This window comes from Pelodiscus sinensis, chromosome 6 (assembly GCF_052426305.1).
Source record: "Pelodiscus sinensis isolate ZL-2025 chromosome 6, ASM5242630v1, whole genome shotgun sequence".
NCBI lineage: Eukaryota > Metazoa > Chordata > Testudines > Trionychidae > Pelodiscus > Pelodiscus sinensis.
In genome coordinates, this window is record NC_143057.1 from 32,701,307 (window position 1) to 32,725,773 (window position 24,467).

Below are 24,467 nucleotides of genomic sequence, written 5' to 3' on the forward strand. Positions count from 1 at the left end.
GGAAGTGGGTCTGGCCCACGAAAGCTCATCATCTAATAAACCATCTTGTTAGTCTTTAAAGTGCTACATAGTCCTGTATTTTGTTTCAGCTACACCAGACTAACACGGCTACATTTCTATCACTCTTTCAGGATATTAATGGAGGAATTCCGAGGTGTTGGATGGAGGTTGGGTGCGGAGGGGAGCTTGAGGAAGGGATTGGGTTGCAAGAGGGAGAATGGGATCTGGGAGGGAGTTTGGATGAAAGATGCAGTTGTGACCTAGGGCAGAGGACTAGGATGCAGAATTTGGGGATGTGATCTAGAGTAGGAAGGCATTTTGATCTTGGACAGGAGATTGGAATGCCAGATCTGTGAGAGGTTATTGGTGAAGGAGGGGACAGAGGGTTTAAGTATGTGGAGGGTGGGGGGGGAAAGGTTAGGAAAGTGAGGCATCAGGGAAAGTTGAAGAGTAGCAACTGCAAACAGGTGTGATTTTTCTGGTACATCCTCAGACTTGCAACTAAATGCCTTGCTTTTTAGGTGCTGTGGCCTCCATGTTTTGGGTTGATGCTGAACTAGGAAGTGACATATATCTTGACGGTAAGAAAAAGTGTATGTGTGTCTTCTATAATACTTGTGAGGGTGTTCTCCCACTTTAGTTATTGTTGTTTAGTTATTTGAGTTATTCTGAACATTTCTTTTCAAGAAGTAAACAAGTAGCTTGATTGAAGAGGCATGAGTGAAACTTAGTTGCTAGTATTATGTAGGGATGTGTTAGGATACAAGGTTAAACAATGAGCCTGGGTTCATGGTTACACAAAGGTAACCCCCACGCTGCTGCCTCTTATAGAGGCAGCAGCGTAGGGTGCAGGGAGAGGTGGCTCTGCGGGAGCCAGTGCTCGTGGGTTTCTTGCTTAAAAGCTGGCTCCCAGTGCACACCGGCTCCCAAAGAGATGCCTTGCCTCTCCCCTGGATAAATGCGTAACCGCTGAAAAATTGTATAGGTTACACGTTTGGGGGAAAAAATGCTTTTTTTAACATTCTTAGTATTATGTAGGCTTGACCTCGTGTGTGTTATTTTCTCAATTAAAATGTTTAAACCTTAGGTTCTTTTACTGGTCTGTGAAAAGTTGCCAAATTCTGAAGTCAATGGCAGTGATAACTTCTTAATTGCACAGGAACTACTTTTCATCATAATAGACTGTTTTAAGTTGAAAACAATGTGTATGAACAAATACTTTTAACACTGTATAGAGAATGTAAAGCAGTCACTAATGATGTGTTTTATAGAATTTCTTCTTGCCACTACAAAATCTGGTTATATTGGTGTAATTTGCTTTCTTTGGTATCAGTTTCATCATTGAAATTATTCCACACTATAGGCCACCCAGAGAATTTCTGGGTCTGGAAAGAGTTGGAAATTCGGAACCTTGTTACTTATCTATACATCCTGTCTTTGGTTGGTTTGTGTTTTTCCTCCTCTCAATCGCTTTCTTTAGCACTCTTGATCTCTGTCCTCCTTTCTTTCTCTACATCAATGCAGTAGTGTCTTGTACCAATTGGTGTGTTCCCCTACGGTCTCCTTGGGCTCACTGTAGTGGTGAGCCTCTCAAAAATATTCAGTGTGTTGTAATCAGGCTTATTTTGTTCACATTTTTACTTTAAGTAGATATGAAACAATCACTTTCAGCAAGACTGGTTATAAAGAACTGAAAGTGGGATTATAATAAAAACTCTTGTGTGAATTTAACTCTTGCTGCCCCTGTAATCAAGTAGCTAATATACTCGTAGCCATTTTCATTTTATTTTTAATCGGTACTCTTTATTGTAGTTATCACTTACAAACTTGTTTTTTTCAGGTATTGTATCTATTGTTGATGCTAAGTATGGACTGCAGGTAAGATAATGATATTTAAAAAACAGTGTAAATCAAAACAGTAGGTAGAAATGATGGCTGTGTACATGAGAAACTAGGGAAATACCACCTAGAAATGGAGCCACTATAACGTAGGTGTATAGCTGGTTGGAAAACCATTCCCAGAGAGTAGTTGTCAGTGGTTCATAGTCATAGAATCATAGAACTGGGAGGAAACTTGGGAGGTCATTAAGTTCAGTCTACTGCATTTATGGCAAGACCAAGCACCATCTAGACCATCCTTAACAGGTGTTTCTCTAACCTGCTCTTAAAAAAACTCCAATGATAGAAAATCCACAACCTCCTTAGGAAATTTATTCCAATGGTTAACTACCCTGATCATTAGGAAGTTTTTCCTAATGTTCAACCTCAGCCTCCCTTGCTGCAATTTAAGCTCATTGTTTCTCATTCTAGCCTCAGATATTAAGGAGAATAATTTTTCTCCCTCCTCCTTATAACAATCTTCGAGTTCTATGATTTGTGTATGGATTACATTTTTTATATTATATTAATTCTTGGGGTTTATGACGTTATGTTGGAATTCCAATTTCATAACAAATTATAGCACTATTTCATCCAGATAATCCAAAGATGTTAAGATGCCTCTTCTTTGACCTTAATGTAATGCTTTTTAGGTGAACAAGAAATAATGTTGCACAGTAGTTCGCAAGCTGTTTGCAGAGCGCTTCTCTGTTCCAACTGTTAGGTTAAGAGGTATTTGTTCCTCTTGTCTCTAACAGTTTATAAAGATACCCAGGCGCTTTATTGCAAATAGGATCTTAGATAACTGTAAAAGTTGCTGGAAAGATGAAGATTCCCTCTTTGGTCCCCACCAACAATCAGTGCTATTTTTAAAGGAAAGAGGAACTGATCTCAGGACCTGAAGTAGGCAGTAATCAGTGGGATTAGAAATGCTATTAGAAAAAGTGTATCTAGGAAATTAGAAAGAAAGGAACAAGACAGTATGTACAAAGGTGAAGAGAGCCAGGAAACCAGAAGTGCTCAGTTTAAAGGAGGACCATGCAGTAGTAGAGGACAAGTGTACCAGGTGGCAATATGTATGTGGGGGTGGGGTAAGAGATCTAGATGAGACACAAATGGGAAATGAAATTAGATGAATAGGTACTGTGACTAATTTAAAAAAGGCTAATACTTTTTAAATTCAAGACCGTTAAAATACATTTTTTCAATATTAGACAGTTAGTATAGCTATCACAGGGATATTGTGAGATTGAATGAAATGAGAGGTGGTCCACAATTATCATAAATGAAACCAGGTGCTATGCAAAACTATGAAAATATTTGAGTTGCCCTTGTTTTAAAATCTAGATATTCTCTCTGTTTTTAAGCATACTTAATGCTTTTTGGGTAAACTGAAGGATGGTGTTTTAAAAGGAATAAAACTGTTAGATCATTCTTTCTTTGATATCCTTGTTTGCTTTATGCATCTTAGGATTTTATGCCTACATTTTTACAACCTTGAGTGTTTTTATTAGTGTTCCAGAAAATGGTTAGAAAGAGTCTATTATGGACAGAGCATGTGTGAGAGAAACAAAAATGAAATGCTAAGGTAAAACTGTGGAGAAACCTATGGTAAATGTACAAGCCATAAAGTTTACTAAATTCTGTGGAAGCTTTTTTCAGTGCTTTCAAAATACAGTTGGTGAGGGAGAAATATAGAACAGTGGAATTAAAATAAAATTGCAGAGAATTGCCAAAATAGCTAGTACACTTAAACTTTTAACACTATTTATAAAGGATTGATTAAAGCACGTCATTTGTCATTATTTCTCTTTTCTGGATCTCTTCAAGAATAGTGAAGTATCAGAAGGAGGAAAGTTGGAAACTTATTTTAAACATTCCTAACATGAGATATATTTTAGTCAAGGGATTTAGAAGATAGCCTGAGTGAAAGTTTATAATCTTTTTGATAGAGTTCTAGATGAACAGAAGCTCTTTGATTTCATATCCTGTTTCAGTAAGGCACAGTGTTCAAGGCTCTATCTTTAGGTTGCATTGCATTACAGAAATGTTTTATTATCCAAATAGAATAGTGTAAAGCACTTTAACTGTTATACATATAGCCTTTTGAAGTTGTATGCTAGCCAATTAATCTTTATAATATCTCTGAGATAAGTTTTAGGTTTGTTTGGTTTTTTTAATCAAAGAAGAAAGTGAGACACAGAAATTACATGATTTGCCCAAGGCCATAGAATAAGTTGCACAGCGAGGATTAGTACCTTAGGGTATGTCTACACTACAAAGTTAGTTCGAACTAACGGACGTTAGTTCGAACTAACTTTCATAGGCGCTACACTAGCGCTCCGTTAGTTCGAATTTAATTCGAACTAGCGGAGCGCTTAGTTCGAACTAGGTAATCCTCATTCCACGAGGATTAAGCCTAGTTCGAACTTACTAGTTCGAATTAAGGGGTGTGTAGCCCCTTAATTCGAACTAGTGGGAGGCTAGCCCTCCCCAGCTTTCCCTGGTGGCCACTCTGGCCAACACCAGGGAAACTCTATTGCCCCCCTCCTGGCCCCGGACCCCTTAAAGGGGCACGGGCTGGCTACGGTGCCCGTGCCAGGTGCAAGCCTGCCAGCACCCAGCCAGCAGCAGCCAGGAGCTTGCCCGGGACCGCAAGAGGCGGGCACCCGCCTGGGCTAGTGCGGACATCGTGGACTTTGTCCACGATCTCCACACTAGGCACAGGAAAGTGGCCGTCTAGGGCAGGAGAGCTGCCAGCCTGGCCACCCAGGAGCAGGTGTGCATGAAAATCAAGGGGGTCCAGTGAGACCCCCGACCCTGAGCCGTGAGCTTACAATGGCCGTCCTGGGTCAGACCAAAGGTCTATCTAGCCCAGTAGCCTGTCTGCCGACAGCGGCCAACCCTAGGGACCCTGGAGGGGATGGACCAAAGACAGTGACCAAGCCATTTGTCTCGTGCCATCCCTCTCCAGCCTTCCACAAACCTTGGGCAGGGACACCACTCCTACCCCCTGGCTAATACCACTCCATGGACCCAACCTCCATGACTTGATCTCACGTCCCTTTAAACTCTGTTCCAGTTCTAGCCTTCACAGCCTCCTGCAGCAAGGAGTTCCACAGGTTGACTCTTTGCTTTGTGAAGAACAACTTTCTGTTACTAGTTTGAAGCCTGCTACCCATTCCTTTCCTTTGGTGTCCTCTAGTCCTTCTTTATGGGAACTACTGAAGAACTTTTCTGTATGCACCCTCTCCACCCAACTCCTGCTTTTAGAAACCTCTATCCTGTCCCCCCTCAGTCTCCTCTTTTCTAAGCTGAAAAGTCCCAGTCTCTTTAGCCTCTCTTCATATGGGACCTGTTCCCAACCCCTGATCTTTGTATTTGCCCTCCCCTCTCCCAGCCCCTCTCTTCCCCTCTCCCACCTCCTTTTCCCAGTCTCCCCCAGTTTTGTTCAATAAAGATAGATTCCATTTTTGAACACAATTGTCCTTTATTTTGAACATCAAGAAAAGGGGCTAGGGAAGGGTAAGTGGAAGGAGGTGAGGGAGGAATGGGGTACGAGCCCCCGATGGGGAGGACTGGGCTGGCTCTGCGGGCTTTTGGGGTGGAAGCTCTCCTGCAGCCCCCCAATTACCCCCTCTCCCCAGATGGCAGCCTGCGGCAAGTGCAGCCGGTCTGATGGCCGAGTGCTGTGATGTGCCCAGTGTGGGCACTCCGGGCACTCCAAGCCAGGACTGCTTTGCAAGCAGGGCACCCCTGAGAACTGTCTGTCCGGGGTGGGTGTCGGGTCCCTTTAAGTGCAGCCCTGGGCTAGCCTGAGACAGCATCTCCACGCTGTAAGTCCTCCTCTGATGCCCTGCCGGCACTGCTTCCGGCCATCCTTAACCCCGGTTCTGGGTCCACTTAATGTGGACATGCTAGTTCAAATTAGCAAAACGCTAATTCGAACTAGTTTTTTAGTCTGGATCCGTTAGTTCGAATTAGCTTAGTTCGAATTAACTAATTCGAACTAAGTTAATTCGAATTAACGTTGTATTGTAGACGTACCCTTAGAGTTTTTGACTCTCACACTTGTTTTCAATCCACTGTGCTGGATGTTTCATTACTTGCAAAATTCTGATTTTTGGTTTTCCTACATATTGAAGCAAAACGTACTTTATTGTACAGAGCAGGGTCATGTATATAACTGAATGCTATAAATTGTTTAATTTATGAGTTTAGTAAATGTTTTTACTTGTGTTGAGAAAAGTGCTAACAATAAGAAGCTTTGAAATAAATACATAGTAAATGTTTAGCATCTCTGCTAGCCTGAAGAAACCTCTTACATTATTAAATCAATAAACTGGCACAATACTGACATACTGTCAGGATAATAGAAACTTTAAATTTCTGAGTCATACGCCAGATAAATAACTTTTGCTTTGTATAAAGAATTTGCTAACTTGTCCATTTCTTTTGGTTGCAAAGCCTGACCTCAGCAGCTACTTGTGATTCAAAGAATTCTGAAGGCAATACAAGTAATGACACTGGGATAATAGGCAGCAATTTAAGAATGTCATGCTTCACAGACCCAACCCATCACAAGTAGAGCTAAGAAATAGTACCCTGTGGCCAGCCAGCAAAATTGAAACTGAAGTGGTAATTGATATCATGGGCTATCACTCTAATGGGATTGTCACCCAGCAATCTGAAATATTCATTTTTTAATCATGGGCAAACGATTGGACAACTTGAAATGACAAGTTGTCTGCTCTCAGGACCTGACACTCAGGCCACTGACATTGTTCTTTTCAGAGGTACAAAGCTGACAGCATTTAATGCAATAGAATCAATGAGTTGAGAGTTACAGAGAAAAGGTCAGAAGAGAGGTTTCATTCTAGTCCTCCTGTTATTGCACAAGCTGTTGAAACAATTCAGTTAGAAAACAGTTTTGACTTTAAAAACCAGCCGGAAAAATAGACTGACATTATGCAATGGGATTTCTTTTTAGGAACAAGTAGTTTTAGATGCCTAACCAATCTATTTGAAAGGGTAGTTTCATTTTGTTTTAAATTTATGTGCATGTCATGGAATTTATTTCCACCTTAAATCAGGAGTATTATAAAACCAAATCATTTAAAAAATAATAGAGTTAATTGTTGGAACAGCTGAGAGCACAGATAATGGGATAATCACAACCCTATGTAAATCATTGTAGAAATTATGACTGATGGTGGTCTACCCATGCAGACATAGAGAAGAAGTTAAAGTTATAACTTGTCACTCGATAAACAAAATGTGATTAAAATAAAGAAATGAAGTGGTAGAGGATCATGCATGATTTCTCTCCCGCCCCCTCCCTCCCCCCAAAAAAAACCCAACAACTCGTTTAATAACCCTTCTACACCTGGGAGATACCTAGATAATTAACTTATCGTTTGTTTGAAATATACATTATTACTTTTTATTTAGTTTTTAAACTTATAACACCTCATTTTTCTTGGTAAACTAACACAAAACATGGATTCTAATGCTTTTTTACCCCACAATAAACCTTAATGTTTAAACAAAAACTGTCAGCAGCTCAGCACTCTATAGAATCTTACGATAATAAACAAAAAAAAGTTGGTTAAAAAAAACAGATTTGAACTTCCAGAAAGGGGGGATGTCTGTTTATCATCATTTTGTTTATATAAATAATAAAAATGAGTTGGGGCATACTATACTCCAGATATCATCCTCCTTAATTCTTTCAACAATGTATCTAAAACTGATGGTTATCTTGATTTGATGTATGTGTAAATGGATGTTTGTTACATGACTACTCTTGATGTAATAATTGTTTTTATTCTTTGTTCAGCATTTGACAGAGGAAAAACCTGATGGCCTTGTCAATGAAGCAACTAGGTATCAGCATAAAAACTATTAATGTAAAATTGATAAAAGCAACCTCAGTATGTAAACAATCATAGGAAATGAATATCATCCCAGTACACTGGGCCAGTGCAAGATCATTTGTGTACCTCATTGTCAGCTTAAGATCTAGAGACAAGGTGGGTGACATAATATCTTTTATTGGACAACCATCTGATAGTGAGAGACACAGGCTTTTGAGGTAACACAGAGTGTTTCTCACATCTGCAAGAAGAGTTCCATGTAAGCTCAAAAGCTTATCTCTCATCATCAGAAGTTGGTCCAATGAAAGATATACCTCACTCACCCTGTCATCCCAGGATATTAGAGCCAGCATGGCTACAAAAACATCATACAGCTTAAGAACTAGTCATTTTGTTTAAAAAATCCAAACAACTCCTTCTGCCCATCTCACAAAAGTAGTTTCAGGTATTTCACCTGAACTTCAAGCATCTGGATATTACTATCCTATCTTTTTTTCTCTTCCTCCTCTATGTACAAAGTTTTGTCAGATGCCCCAAGTAAACTGAAAAGTAGATACATATTCTTCTCTATTATTTTAATTAACAAATTTATAATATCAATAGGTTTACTTTAAAAAAAGCTTTACAGGTTTTTTTAGTCTTGCTTAATATCTTGAATTCAGACTGCAAGAGGGACTAAGTGGTTCACAGATTCCTAGTACTCAGGGATAGGCATTCTAAAAGATCTCAATATAATTAATCCTTTGCATTGGAGCAAGCATTACTCTGCCTAACCTTCTCTGCTGGTGCATTTTTCTTGTATCATACCAGCTCAGCTCCAGGAGTGATGTTAACAGTGGGATCACTAGTGTAGACAGGCAACTGGTAGTTTATTCACCATGTCGTCTCAACCTGCTTTGCACGGGTTGGACAAACTGAAGATCAAAAGGCTGGTGATCTGACTTTACTGGTGATACCTTTAGTGGGAAATACAAAAAGCAAATGCTACCGCATTCATATTTTATGAAGAGTAAGATGCATACAGAATTTATAAATATAGTGTTAATGAAAAAAAGCTTTGTCTATAACACTGTAATTTTAAAATAAATTGTTTTAATGCAATAATTTTACAAAGTAGTCACAAGAAACATTTTTAGTAGTGGAACACGCTCGAGCCCTCCAACAATGAAGTACAAGTTAGATCTCTGTAGTCCAGACTTCCATTGTTCGGCAATATCTATGGTCCAGCATCCCTGTGGGTGCTTCTGAGCTGGAATACTCAGGAAGAAGCTGGGCCCCACACTCAGCAACTCCTCTACTGCCCTCCCAGAACTTCCAGAGTGCCACAAATAGCTCAGGGAAGGAGGGGAGGAATATGGATAAGGGGGATGCTTGGGGGAAGAGGCAGGGTAGCTGTGGAGCCCCACAGTGTGGGGCTAGGAGCACGGCCCCCTGGCTGGCAGTGAGGCCTGGGAGCAGCCCGACAGCTGTGGAGCTCGGGTGATTCCACTGGGCTGTACTCCTGGCCCCAGTCTTGGGGGCTCCACAGCAACCCTGCCTTTTCCCCCTAAGTACTCTCTCCACCGCTAGTACCCACTCAGTTTTGGCCCCTCTGCTGATGCTAGAGTGGAGTCCTGCAGCTGGCAGCAGTAGAGAGGCTGGCATTGACATTTCCTGGTTTGGGACTGGTCAGGATCTGAGGGTGCCAGAACAGGGAGGTACAACCTGTATATCATAATGTTTTTACATAGTCCTACTGATATCTAGACTTGGCTCCTAATTCAATGCACTCTTGCTTGCAGTGTTTGTTTGTTTGTTTGTTTGTTTGTTTGTTTGTTTGTTTGTTTGTTTTTTAGGGTATGGAAAGTGGTATTTTTGCATTGTGGAATACATTTCAGTTTTCTCTTTTATTTTGTCTTCCTCTGCAGGCAGGTTGCACTAGCTGATCTAATAATCATCAATAAAACAGATTTGATTTTACAAGAAGAACTGAAAAAATTAAGAACAGCTGTCAGGTATGAAACTGATAGCATGAATGTTATATTGGCTGACAGTTTTTTGTTTATATATAAACTTTTACTTCTTATGGCGGCCACAGAGGTTGGAGATTGCATGATTACCATGACATAAATGATTGCCAGGAAACAAATTTGCTCACAGAAGAGAGAGCAATTAAATAGTGTTCCAGTACATTTATGTATTTCCACAAATTTTGGTATTTTGCATATGGTGATTGCTGTTCACCAACCTTATCCAGTAACTGTATAACCCCCTTTTAACATTTATTATATCAGTTTTTGTACAAATACTTAAATATTTCTAAAGAAACCTTTACAATAATTAATAGCTATTAATTGCCTTGGGGAGGTAAGGAGGATGTGGAATAATTATCATTTGTGGGTAAATGAACAAAAATCCTGGACTAGATTAGTGGCTAGAGGTGAAGGCAAAAATGTCTTCTGCTGCCACCACAGTACCTAACTTGCAGTGAAAGGAACAAACAAAAAAAAACCCACCAAACACTGAGTCTAAAAAGTCTTTTCCCATTTCACAAATTAACTAACAAAAGGTCCTAAATAAAAGTAAAATTGCTTAGGCCCAGCAACATGGGGCGGGGGAGATTTTGCCTGAATAAAATCTGTCTCTGTAAGACTAGTTCTCTGTTGTCATGGCTAGCGAATCTCCAGGCAAGATGAAAGAGAAATACAAATGGAGATTGCTATGGGGTTGTACAACAATTTAGTGACAAGAGTTAGATGGATTATTACTCAGGAGTTACTGGTTCTTATTTCTCTGCTTAGTTTATTACATTATGAAATTCTGTTTTATTCACATGTAATTTCTCCTTTTTTCCTACTCTTTCTCAGGTCAATAAATGGGCTTGTCAAAATTTTAGAAACTCAAAGATCAAGGTAATATTTAGCGTTGGACAGTATCTCTTGTTGCCACTTCCTATTTCTGGTGTGACAAATTGCTGTATATTTTTAGTCCTAGTCACTGTAAAGGAAAGCTACCAGGTTAAATATATTTAAATGACTCTTCTATTTTACTATCAGCACACTTTAAAAAAAAAAGTGTGACTTTAGATTTAAGTCTTATGTTTGGTTTCTTTTTTCATATTTTTATCAGTTTCCGATTAGTCCATTATAGACTTTGTAAGGTTTAAATGCATAAATTCAAAGAAAATTAGGGGATTTTAATAAACATCGGATTTTTTTTGAAAATCACGTTTGTACTTGTATTGGGTTTAGATTTTGCAAAACTTTTTTTTTTTTTTAAGAACTTAAATTTTGGGCAAAATTTGACCTGACAATAGCTTTCAGTTATTGAAACTCTCTGTGCTAGCGCTGCCATTGGAGGAGCATCACTGGTTAGAAAAATGCTAGAGTAGATTCAGCCAAGATGGCTTTGATACATTTCAGCAGTTGGCAGTCTTTCTGTAATTGAGGTTTACATATAGAAATCTCTAGATCATTTACATAGCTTTTCAATTATATGATCCTAGTTGTCATGTGACACATTATCTATCTGCTTGCACTGGGAATCACACTACTCAGCAGCAGTGTAGACATACTCAATGAACAGCTGAAATGTGGTGTAAAATTAAAGCAAGTGTTGGTGTGGAGTTTGTTCCATGGTGAGTGATTGGTCTTCCAAACAACAGAGCAACACCTGCACTTTTATAGCCTTACCAAATACACACAGACTTTATGGCCAGAAGGCACCATCATGATTATCTTAGGCCAGTGTTTTCCAAAGTGATCCGCAAAAGCACTTGGAGAAACCTGTTAATTGGCCGCGCCGGTTTGTTTACTTACCGGCACCGCAATCACAGAGCCTCACAGCTCCTATTGGCTCCTATTTCACTGTTTGCAGCCAAGGGGGAGCTGCGGGAAGTGGTGCGGGCCAGGCCACTGCTTCCTGCAGCTCTCCTTGGCTGCAAACGGTGAAATTGAGCTAATGGGAGCTGTGAGGCTCTGTGGCTGCGGCACTAATAAGTAAACAAAACTGGTGCAGTCAGTTAACAGGTTTCTCAAAGTGATTTTCTGGGCCACTTTGAGAAACACTGATCTAGGCTGACCGCTCTCTCTGCACATTATAGGGTAGAAATCCTCTCTTACTCCCTTCTGCAATATGCCCATAACTTCTGCCTGAGTTATTTATATCCTCAAATCTTGCTTTAAAGACTTCAATGTACAGAAAACCCACTACTTACTGTAGTTCAAACCAGCAAATAATTAGTGATATTAAAGCAATTCTGTTTCGTATATTTATATTAATCCCGTATTCTGATCTATGCTAATATAAATTTAAAATATTTTAGAGAGAATACAACTGCACTGAATTCTGGGGAATCCATAGCATATTTGAGACTTCCAAAATGCATGAAAAACAATTTTATTACACATAGCGTTGAAATGCTCATTCTATAGGGAACATATGAACAGCCATATTAGGTCAGACCAAAGGCTCCGGACCCCATTTGTTCCCAATCTGGCTAATAGCCATTGATGGACCTATCCTCCATGAATTTATCAATTTTTTTTGAACTCTATTAAAGTCCTAGTCTTCACAGTTTTAAAAAAATCAATATTAAACCTATGGTTTTTGTTTCTACTGGTGGTGCACAAGAGCACATGCATCAGTGCATACACAACATGCATTCCACACATGGGTGGAAAAAAAGAGGGAACCCTGACATCCACATGACATAAAGCTATAAAAGGCTGGTGAAACAAGTTCATTTGGCAAGTGGTTCTACAAGTTGTGCAGGTGGTTTGGCAAGTGGTTCTACAAGTTGTGTGTTGTGTGAAGAAATTCTTCTTCTTTGAGGAGTGTCCCTGTAGGTGCTCCACCTTAGGTGTTTGGGGTGCCACTGCGCCTCTAGTCAGAGATTTTAGGTCGCAGTGCGCTTGGTAGGCTGGTCACATGGAGCAGACCGCCTGCGCAGTGCTGCTACTCCGCATGCACATCCAACCATCTCTTCTGTTCCTTCTCTGCCCCAGAGAGCATCTGCATCCGAAGCACAGTCTGCTTTGGTCTTAACGATCTTGAGCAGTTTAATATCATTTGCAAATTTTGCCACTTCAGTGTTTACCCCATTCTCAAGACCATTTATGAATATGTTGAACAGGACTGATTCCAGCACAGACCATTATGGGATACCACTAATTACCTCTCTCCATTCTGAAAACTGACCATTTAGATTTACCCTTTGTTACCTGTCTTAACCAGTAATCAACCCATAGACTACTAGAACTGGAAGGGACCTTGAGAGATCATTAAGTCCAGTCCCCTGCCCTTACAGCAGGACCAAGCACCATCTAAATCATCCCTGACAGATGTGTATCCAACCTGCTCTTAAATATCTCCAGTGATGGAGATTCCATAACCTCCCTAGGCAATTTATTCCAGGATTTAACCATCCTGACAAAGGGTGATGAAGATATTGAACAAAACAGACCCCTGCGGAACTCCACTTGTTATGCCCTTCAAGCATAACTGTGAACTGCTAATAACTAATCCCTGAGAGAGGTTATCCAGCCAGTTATGCACCCACCTTATATAGCTCCATCTAAGTTGTATTTCCCTAGTTTATTGATGATAAGGTCATGCAAGACCATATCAAGTACCTTACTAAAGACTAGGTATACCACATCCACTGCTTTTTCCTTATCCACAAATCATGTTATCCTGTCAGAGAGAGCTGTCAGATTTGTTCTTTACAAATCTATGCTGGCTGTTACCTATCACCTTATTATTTTCCAGATGTTTGCAGATGAATTCTATAATTACTTGCTCCATTATCTTCCCTGGCACAGAAGTTAAACTGGCTGGTCTGTAGTTTCCTGGGTTGTTCTTATTTCTATTTTTATAGATGGGCACTATATTTGCTCTTTTCCAGTCTTCTGGAATCTCTTCCAACTTCCATGATTTTTCAAAGATGATAGCTGAAGGCTCAGATACCTCCTTTATCAGCTCCTTGCGAATTCTAGGATGCATTTCATCAGACCCTGGTGACTTGAAGGCATCTAACTTTTCTAAGTAATTTTTAACTTGTTATTTTTTTTATTTTAACTTCTAAACCTACCCCATGTCCATTAGCATTCACTATATTAGTCTTCTCTTCATTCTTGGTGAAAACCGAAACAAAGAAGTCATGAAGCACCTCTGCCATTTGCAAGTTTCCTGTTGTTATTTCTCCCTCTTCACTGAGCAATGGGCCTTCTCTGTCCTTGGTCTTCTTGAGCTAAGTGTCCGTGTGATTTGGAGGCTAGAAATCCTGCTTGGGGAGCAATTAACCAAGTGCTGATCTTGCTCATTAAGGTCTGTGCCATTATTACTTGCAGAGTCAAGATCTGAATCGCCCACCTAGAGAGGCGCCCCCCCTCCCCTTTGCAGAGACTGGGCTGTGTGTGGTACAAAATCCCATGACACTTACCTGTCAAAAGGTGCATCCCCCTGCCTCCGGAATAGCCCACTGTATTCCCTGGGGGAGCTGAGTGCTCTGCTGCACTCTCTAGAGTGCAACTAAGACTCCTTCGGGACCTGTTCCATGCCTCCCATCCCAGGGCATGACAGGAACACACTGCTCAGAAGAAACTTAACAAACAATGAATAGTCCCACAGCACCCCAGAGACCAACAAAAATGTAGATGGTATCATGAGCTTTTGTGGGCACAACACACTATTTCAGATTGACATCATCTACATTTCCTGCTAGCCTCTAAGGTGCTGCAGGACCATTCTTTGTTTTTTAATTTTTTTTTCAGTTACAGACTAACACGGCTACCCCTCTGAAACTGCTCAGAAGGTGAGCTCTAGTGAGGACTTGCAGGTTTGATATCAAAGCCCACAGGCAGGGCTCAGACGGTCCTGACTGGTGTAATTATCCATATGGTACCTTTTAAAAAAAAATCAATATTAAACCTACGGTTTCTGTTTCTACTGGCAGTGCACAAGAGCACATGCATCAGTGCACACACAACATGCATTCCACACATGGATGGAAAAAAAAGAGGGAACCCTGACATCCACATGACATAAAGCTATAAAAGGTGAAACAAGTCCATTTGGCCTCTTCTCTGCTATGACCTCCGGACTATGTGCGTCTACTAAGGGGAGCATTCTAACCAAAGGACAGAGGACCATCCAGTATTTTGGAAGCAACCAAATATTCAGCAAGCCAGTGGTTTATTTCATCATTGGTTCAAAACTGATCCAAGAACATTGCAATGTGTGTCTGTATTTGATTGCTTTCCCGAATTGTATCTCATCTCTGAGCCTCTGGGTGGGACTCATTAAATAGCTGGGCAGCCGCGCAGCTTACAGGGAACCTTGTCCAGGAGGTAAAGTCTGCTCTGTCCCCTGCCTCTGTGGCTGTTCTCAGGCAAGGTGTTCTCATCTGTCTGCATCATCTGTCTCGGTCCATGAGAGGACCTTCCTTCTTATCCCATGACAACTCACTTTGCTTAAGAGCTTTTGGTGAGGGACCTTGTTAGATTTCAAAAAATCTTAAGTGCACTATATCCATAGGATTTCTCCAGTCCACATGCTTGCTAACCCTCTCAAAGAATTCTAATAGAATAGTGAGACATGATTTCCCTTTCCAGAAACTGTGTTGACTTTTCCCCAACAAATTATGTTCATCTGTGTGTCTGACAATTCTCTTAGTTTCACCCAGTTTGCACAGTCCTGAAGTTAGACTTTCTGGTCTGTAATTGCCAGGATCACAGATTTGATACAGAAGAAGATTTAAAGCACAGGTTATAAACCACCATTAGTAGTACCACAATTTCAAAGATTTTCTGGAAATCTGAGTTCTGGAACATTTGAGTTATTTCAGAACTCTTGGGTGAATGCCATATCTGGTCCTGGTGGCTTTTCACTGTTAAGTTTATCAATTTGTTCCAAAATCTCCTCTGACGCCTCAGTCTGGGACAGATTGTCATCTAAAAAGAATGGCTCAGGTTTGGGAATTTTCCTAACATGCTTAGCTGTGAAGACTTCATTTAGTTTCTTGGCAGTGACCTTATCATCCTTGAGTGCTCCTTTAGCATCTTGATTGTCCAGTGGTCCCACTGGTTATTTAGCAGCCTTCCTGCTTCTGATGTACTTAAAAAATTTTGATAATACTTTTTGAATTTTTTGGCTAGCCGTTCTTCAAATTCCTTTTTGGCCTTCCTTATTATATTTTTACACTTCATTTGACAGAGTTTGTGTTCATTTCTATTTTCCTTATTAGGATATGGCTTCCACTTTTTAAGCAATGCATTTTTATCTCTCACTGCTTCTCTTACTTGGTTGTTAAGCCATGGTGGCACTTTTTTGGTTGTCTTTTTGTGTTTTTTTTATTTGAGGTATACATTTAATTTGAGCCTTTATTATGGTGTCTTTGAAAAGTTTCCATGCAGCTTGCAGGGATTTTACTTTTGGCATGGCACCTTTTAATTTCTGTTTAACCTCATTTTTATGAAATTCCCCTTTCTGAAATTAAATGCCACAGTGTTGGGCTGCTGTGGTGTTATTCTTATTAAATTAAGTTGTTGAAACAATTATATTTGAACTATTAACAATTACCTTCTGTTGTGTATTTTGAAAATAAGCTGGGCAAATTTCAAAATGTTATACCTAAGCATATGGAACAGAGAAAGCACAAAATGCTCTGGTGCATAACTACAGGTTGAAACTCTAAAATCTGGGATTCTCTGGTCCAGCAACATCTGTGGTTCAGCAGGACCACAGATACTGCTGGTCTAGTGAGCCCTGACTGGTCAGGGGGTCAGGAACACAGCCTGGACAGGGCAGGGCTGGCACTTTGGCCAGGACCAACAGCGGGGAGCTCAGCCCTGGTAAGACTGGCAGTATGGAGCACAGTCCTAGCCAGGGCAGGAAGCGGGCGAGCCCAATGCCCAGGGCTGTCACCCAAGAGCAAAGCAGATAGCCAGGAGAGGAGTCTTGACCTCCACTGGTCAGGCAAACTCCCTGATTCAGGACTGCTTGGGTCCTGAGCGTGCTGCTCAAGGGAGGTCCAATGGTATCTTGTGACCATTAACCTTTACTGTTCTGTCTTTATAGGCATCATAGGGGTTACTATACCCTGAATCACATTAGATCATTTCTTTAGGAATGAACCAAAGGGTCTTTATTATCAGCTGTTGCTGCATCTTCACAATTCACTTGGATGGTCCCACAAGTCAGTTCTCTCCCTCATTCTGTTGTTATGTATATCAGTTATTGGGAGAGCTAGTGATACACCAGAGGAAAGCATGCCAACAACGGACAGGTCACACTCAGCTGTGCATCCTTTTAATATAAAGGATTCTATTACTTCCTACCGTGAGATCAGTACTTATACCAAGAGATACTGGCTGAAGCTGAACCCAGACAAAATAGAGATGATAGTGGCAAGATGTAGGAAGTGCTCTGCAGAAATCTGCATAACTACCTCATTCATTAAAGACATCTCTCATTTTATTGGTCTGGAGCTCTGGGTCCTCTTTCATTCTGCACTACATTTGGACACCCAGACTACGCTAAAAATGCACTTTCTTCTGTGGGAATCCAAAAGATTGCATCAGATTTTGTCAAACAAGTATCTGGTGAGAGGCAGACCTAAGCTCAACTACTAACATTTTATGTAGCTACAAATGAAAGAATGGCTTGCTTGCTCCATTCATCTGAAAAAGTGTGTTGTGCCCATGAAAGCTCATGATACTATTTACATTTTTGGTTAGTCTCTAAGGTGCTGCAAGACCATTGTTTTTTAAGTTTTAAATAGAATAGTTTAGGCTTCAGCAGCCTGCCTGCTCAGCAGCATAGGTTCTTAGCAATACATCCTTCCACTCTGTACTGGCTTCCTGTTGAACACAGAGCCCAGTTCAACATCGCTATTTTTTTTCAGAACCCTCCCTGGAGTTATTTTTTAACACCTAAAAGACAGCTCTCCTTCTTTTGACCTTCAGTGGTGAATTTTGTCAGTGGAACAAAAAAACCTGTTGCTCAGTAGGAGAAGAATTGTGGGTATAGCAGATGGAAGCTGGGCCAAGATTGCCAAGTGAAATAAGAATAACCCTCAAGCATTTGGAACTAAATACAGAATGTACATATTTTCCTGCAGTCTCCCTTGATAGTACCTTTGGGTATGTCTACACTACAGCACTAATTCGAACTAAATTCGAATTAGTTAATTCGAACTAAGCTAATTCGAACTAGTGCATCTAGACCTAAAAACTAGTTCGAATTAGCATTTTGCTAATTCGAACTAGCCTGTCCACATTGAGTGGACCCTGAACCGAGGTTAAGGCTGGCCGGAAGCAGTGCCGGCAGGGCATCAGATTAGGACTTAGAGCGTGGAGCTGCTGTATCAGGCTAGCCGAGGGCTGTGCTTAAAGGGACCCGACCCCCTGGACAGACAGTTCTCAGGGGTTCCCCGCTTGCTTGTCTACCTCGATGAGGGACAGCAAAGCAGTCCTGGCTTGGATTGCCCTGAATGCCCACACTCGGCACATCACAGCACTCGGCCATCAGCCTGGCTGCACTTGCCTCAGGCTGCCATCCGGGGGAGGGTCAATTGGGGGGCTGGAGGAGAGCTTCCACCCCGAAGAGCCCGCAGAGCCACCCCAATCCTCCCCATTGGGGGCTCGTACCCCATTCCTCCCTCACCTCCTTCCACTTACCCCTCCCTAGCCCCCCTTCCTTATGTACAAAATAAAGGACACGTGTGTTCAAAAATAGAAACTCTATTTAACAATACTCAGGGTGGGGCGGGGATTAACCTCTGGGGAGATTGGGAAAAGGAGGGGGAAGAGGGGAAGAGAGAGGGTGGGAGAGGGGAGGGCAAAATGATCAGGGGTTTGGAACAGGTCCCATATGAAGAGAGGATAAAGAGACTGGGACTTTTCAGCTTAGAAAAGAGGAGACTGAGGGGGGATATGATAGAGGTCTATAAAAGCAGGAGTGGTGTGGGGAGAGGGTGCATAAAGAAAAGTTCTTCATTAGTTCCCATAATAGAAGGACTAGAGGACACCAAATGAAATGAATGGGTAGCAGGCTTCAAACTAATAACAGAAAGTTCTTCTTCACAAAGCAAAGAGTCAACCTGTGGGACTCCTTGCTGCAAGAGGCTGTGAAGGCTAGAACTATAACAGAGTTTAAAGAGAAGTTAGATAAATTCATGGAGGTTGGGTCCATGAAGTGCTATTAGCCATGGGGTAGAAATGGTGTCCCTGGCCTCTGTTTGTGGAAGGCTGGAGATGGATGGCACGAGACAAATGGCTTGGTCATTGTCTTCGGTCCATCCCCTCCAGGGACCCTACTGTTGGCTGCTGTCGGCAGACAGGCTACTGGGCTAGATGGACCTTTGGTCTGACCCAGTACGGACATTCTAAGCTCAGGGCTCAGGGTCGGGGGTCTCACTGGACCACCCTGATTTTCATGCAAACCTGCTCTTGGGTGGCCAGGCTAGCAGCTATCCTGCCCTAGACGGCCACTTTCCTGTGCCTAGTGCGGAGGTCGTGGATGAGGTTCACGATCTCGGCACTAGATCAGGTGGACACCCGCCTCTTGCGGACCTGGGTAGGCTCCCGGGATCCCGGGACCAGGCTTGCGGAAGAGGCGGAGGGCTGGGTGGCAGCGGGTGGCTGGCTCGTGCCTGCCAGGTGCAGGGTCTGCTGGCTGGGTGCTGGCAGGCTTGCACCTGGCACGGGCACCGTAGCCAGACCGTGCCCCTTTAACGGCTCCGGGGCTGAGAGGGGGGCAGAAGAGTTTCCCTGGTGGTGCCCAGAGTGGCCACCAGGGAAAGCTGGGAAGGGCTAGCCCCTCACTAGTTCAAATTAAGGGGCTACACGGCCCCTAATTCGAACTACAGGCAGTCCCCGACTTACGCGGATCCGACTTATGTCGGATCCGCAGTTATGAACGGGGCTTTTCTCGCCCCGGAGGACACGGACTGCGGGACCTCGCGGTCCCGCCGCCCGTGTACTCTGGGGCAAGAAAAGCTGCTCCACGTCTCCCTGGTCTTTGCAAAGCCTCGGGGGAAGCCGGCAGCGGGACAGCCCAGGCGCGCCTGGGCTGCCCCGCTGCCCTAGCCCCTCCGCGGCTTTGCTCCACGTCTTCCTGGTCTGCAGACCAGGGAGACGCGGAGCAGCTTTTCTCGCCCTGGAGTACACGGGCGGCGGGACCGCGAGGTCCCGCAGTCCGTGTCCTCCGGGGCGAGAAAAGCCCCGTTCGTAACTGCGGATCCGACATAAGTTGCTCTGCCCCGGGCTTCCTGGAATCAGCCGCTGATCAGTTTCAGCAGCGACTGACTTGGGGACACCTGAAGCAGAGCAGCTGGGGTGCTGCCCGGTTGGTCCCCGCAGCGCCCCAGCTGCTCTTTCCTAGGCGTCCAGATTCAGCTGCTGTTGAAACTGATCAGCGGCTGATTCCAGGCAGCCCAGGGCAGAGCAACTCTGCCTCGGGCTTCCTGTAATCAGCCGCTGGTCAGTTTCAGCAGCGGCTGAATCTGGAAGCCAGTTCCGACTTACATACAAATTCAACTTAACAAACCTACAGTCCCTATCTTGTACGTAACCTGGGGACTGCCTGTACTTAATTCGAACTACGCGTTAGTCCTTGTAGAATGATGTTTACCTAGTTCGAATTAAGCACTCCGCTAGTTCGAATTAAGTTCGAACTATCGGTTTGCCTGTATAGCGCCTATCAAAGTTAATTCGAACTAACGTCTGTTAGTTCGAATTAACTTTGTAGTGTAGACATACCCTCTGCTTGCATCAACATTCTTCTCTTGCATGTTCAGTAGTTATTAAAACCAAACCAAAACAACAAAAAACCCTTAAGTTTGCTTCTTCCTAACAGGGAAGGGGAAGAGAGATTGCCATTTTTACTCATGGGAGGTGCTCAGATAAGACTGTAGTTGGTGCCAATGTAGGAACATAGGTTGAAAGGCTTTTTTTTTTTTTTGGTAGCAGCATGGAATTTTATTAAATTTTCAGATGGTAGTGTGTGAGTTTATCTGATGGTCAGTGTTCACAAAAATTTTAATCTTGTTAACATGTCCATTGATTTAACTTATTTGAAATTCTGCTTGCAATCTACTCCGTGCTGGAAATTTTATGTCCTGCTGCTAAACAGTTACACTATGAAAAGTCTTCTCTGCAGTGACTGTCATGTTAATTTATACGGATTGTCCTCATATTGTTTTTGTTGCTTTGTTGAAGTAGGAAGGTGAAATGTATTTAAGGAGTGTCTGCAACTTCACACTCCTTTCTTATTAACTTTTGAAGTTATGCTGAAGAATACTTGGAACAAGAATAAATAGCACTTACAGAGGGCCCTTCATCATTAACTCATTTATTATGAAGTGTTTCCCATTGCTCACTTACTGTTTTTCTAGTGGTCTCACCAAAATCATGTCTGTTAAGTCAGCATGTGTCTCTTTTTAACACAAAAAAGTTAGTAACTTCAGTGGGCTTTTTAACATTTAGGCCTAAATTTTGAAAACTATTCTGCATTCAGCAGCCACCACTGGCAACAGAGGCAAGTTGCTGGATGTTGAGCACTTCATTTACTTGTCTAAATGGGAGCTGGGCCTGTCTGAAAATCACCCCTCTTATGGATTCTGAGCATTTTTTTTATAAATTTGGGCCTTAACAGTAGTTCCTTTGTTCTAATGCAGCTTTTGGTTTTAAAAGTTTGTGCTTTTTTTTTTTAAACTTCTGCAGCAAGACTCTAGATTTCATTAACTATTGCTAGTATCATGAATCCACAGACTGTAAACCTGGTAATGATGTGTGTGATTCTGCTATTGCAACATTTAGCTATGTAGACAGAGAGGATAATGTCTGAGAACACAATGGTGACCCCAAGTCCAGCTGGGGAAAAAAATGTGGAGGTTGGAGAGGGAGTTCTCACACTTTGTATATGATTTAATTATGCTAATAATCTGGCATATTGGCTGAACAACATTTAAATCTGGATGTCTGTGTTTGAGCTGATTTCGTCATACTTACTGTGACATCCATGCAACAGGACAAATCCTAAGTCTTATGCATGCACCTGTGTGCAGGGTATAAATGGGAAAAGGAGTATAAAGGAATCAGACCCTTATTGCGCAGTGGCAGAGGGAGATGCTCTGCAGGAGCTAGTGCAGAATCTTTCAATTTCAAGTACCTTTATGAAGAAAACGTAGCAGTATATAATAATCTTTAACACATCTCATGGATCATATTGCCCACTAAATGGCTTTTTAGGAGAGGGGAGGGGACTGTAGCTGTATTTCAGTCATCCTGGATTTAATGCAGTGGTGAATTACAGATCATTAGAAGTTGTTGATGCCAAGAAATTAGCAAGATACAAAAAAAATTGGACATTTGTATGGATAACAGCAAAATCCAGAGTTGTTATAGTTTATGCTAACACTTTTGGAAGGGATATTAAACCTCATGCTTCAGGGCTGAAGTCATTATCTAGCTATAAAGAGTTACTACAGGCTTCTTACACCTTACTTTGATGCTGATCAGTAGGATTCTGGACTCCTCTGGCTTCAGATGTGATCCATATGTCAACTGCTATGTTCCTGGTTAAATACTCTTCACAGGTGACACTGTTTGTCTATCTTGTACTCTCTGTTCAAAACTGGGAATAGTTACACAGATTAACAGTAATATTAGCTTAGTACTTGAGAGCATACATCCTTTAAGATTTTTTTCTATCTGTTGTCAGGCCAATATTATGCAAGTGGTAGGAGCATTTACAATCTGCCTTAGTGTTTTTGTGACTTTAATATGAGTTTATGGAGTACTACTGAGAACAGACAGTTTAGACGCAGCTGGTCATAAACTAAAGAAGAGGTTTATGTATGCTATGTATTGTACCTTAAAAATCTTTCATCCTAGAAACAGCTTTGTGTACTTGCTGTTGGGGGCATGTTTAATAATAATATTGGCCAAGACCCATAAGCCTGTGGATTTTTCCTTTTAACCATATCTTTGCTTTTATATTTTCAATAAGAAAATAACTAGTTCCTTAAAGTCGACCAAAACCTGTGTCGTAGCTGAACTTTTTTGTAGTTTTGTTCACAACTATAAAATATTTAAGTTGAGAAAAGTATGGCTTTTATTAAAGTTTCTTTATTCTTTTAGAGTTGATCTCTGTGAAGTTTTAGACCTTCATGCTTTTGACAGCTTATCTGGATTAAGGTACAGTATAATTTATAATCTTTATTTTCACAATTGATTATACAGTAAATCATAAGAAATGGTCATACTAAATAGACATTATCACTTTAAAATTGCAATTGAGTTGCTACTTTTAAATCCAATTTTGATCTCTTGTTTAAAATTCTTAATTGATCTTCACATTAATCACCTAGGCATCCGACACATTTTATTTAACGTTTGAAATTAATTGAACAAGGAGATATTGCATTTGGAAAACTTAAATGTTATTAATAACAAAGCCAACTTTAATATTTGTTTGCCATTTTGTAGCAAAGAGAAAACTCCGACTTTACTGGGCGATATCTTTTGCCCAAGACACACATTTCACGATGAATGTGTGTAATTACAGAAGTTACTAATACTAACGTTAATAACATCATCAGGCAATACAAAACCTTAGCATTCATTTGAAGAAGAAAAAGCTTCAGTCCCTTTTCTTCCAGAGAGAGGCAGCTTAAAATGTAACTTGTTCACTTTACAGTGGAAAACATGTTTTTATTCTATTAAAAAACTTGTGAGGGTGGTTCACTGTGGATTGATCCTGCCCACAGGAAGGGGCACATAGTATCTTCATTATGTATTCCTTCAGTCCAGTTCTCACCCACATTACTTTTAGAGATTCTCTGTGGATTGCAGGTGTAGCACCCAGAAAGTATCAAGTTAAGTTTGCTTTTCTCAATTAAGTCTCTCAGGGTGTGTCTAGACTACTGAGTTTTGTCGACAAAAGTGGACTTTTGTCGACAAAACTATACCAGCGTCTACACTACCGCTGAGTTCTGTCGACATAACGTCGACAGAACTCAGCAGTTTTGTCGACGCTGGTATACCTCATTTTACGAGGCATAACACCTTCTGTCGACAGAGTTCTGTCGACAGAAGGTGCTATTGCCTGTAACACTGCGTCCAGACTACGGAGTTCTGTCGACAAAGCAGCTTGCTTTGTCGACAGAACTCAATGTGTCTGGACGCTCTTTGTCGACAGAAGTTTTGTCGACAGATACTGTCAACAAAACTTCTGTCGACAAAATGCAGTAGTCTAGACATACCCTCAGACTGTCTTAACTCTTCCTCCGCAAAATAATGCCTACAGAAAATCAGAAAATGGTCACCTTATCCAGTCATAAAATTAAGTTTCATTTTATCAGCACTTGCCAGGGTGTCTTAATTAACTACAATGTCTGAATCAGATTCCTATAAGGTTGGATTGGCATCTTGCCATGTAGCCCCTGCCCAAGTAAGAGACAGCATGTATCTGTGCTGCCCAGGAACAGGGCAGAGATCAAGCTGTCTTGCTGAGTTAGTATTGTGATTAAAATCCTGTTTCCCACTTCCTCCACTGAGGAAGTAAAACTTCAGCAGTCCTTTTCCTAACATAGGCTTACTCTTTCTCCACCCCACCTCCACACTCTGTCCAGCTGGCCAGCAACTTTTTGAGGGTGGAAGCCAGGATTTTGTCATTCTTTGCACCTGTATGGAAGGGAAGAGTAACAGCCATTGGCAGCTATCCTCCTCT

At 41.6% G+C, this 24,467-nt stretch overlaps 1 protein-coding gene across 2 annotated transcripts in view; it reads left to right on the forward strand.

The window, feature by feature from the left end:
* Positions 1–24,467, forward strand: part of ZNG1A (Zn regulated GTPase metalloprotein activator 1A) — a 62,431-nt gene that overhangs the window by 14,478 nt on the left and 23,486 nt on the right. For both annotated transcript variants that reach the window (XM_075931674.2, XM_075931672.2), the window contains exons 6-11: positions 522–581; positions 1,841–1,878; positions 7,718–7,764; positions 9,662–9,748; positions 10,601–10,645; positions 22,877–22,933. In XM_075931674.2, coding sequence (XP_075787789.2) covers positions 522–581; positions 1,841–1,878; positions 7,718–7,764; positions 9,662–9,748; positions 10,601–10,645; positions 22,877–22,933 — 334 coding nt within the window. The remainder of the gene's footprint in view (positions 1–521; positions 582–1,840; positions 1,879–7,717; positions 7,765–9,661; positions 9,749–10,600; positions 10,646–22,876; positions 22,934–24,467) is intronic.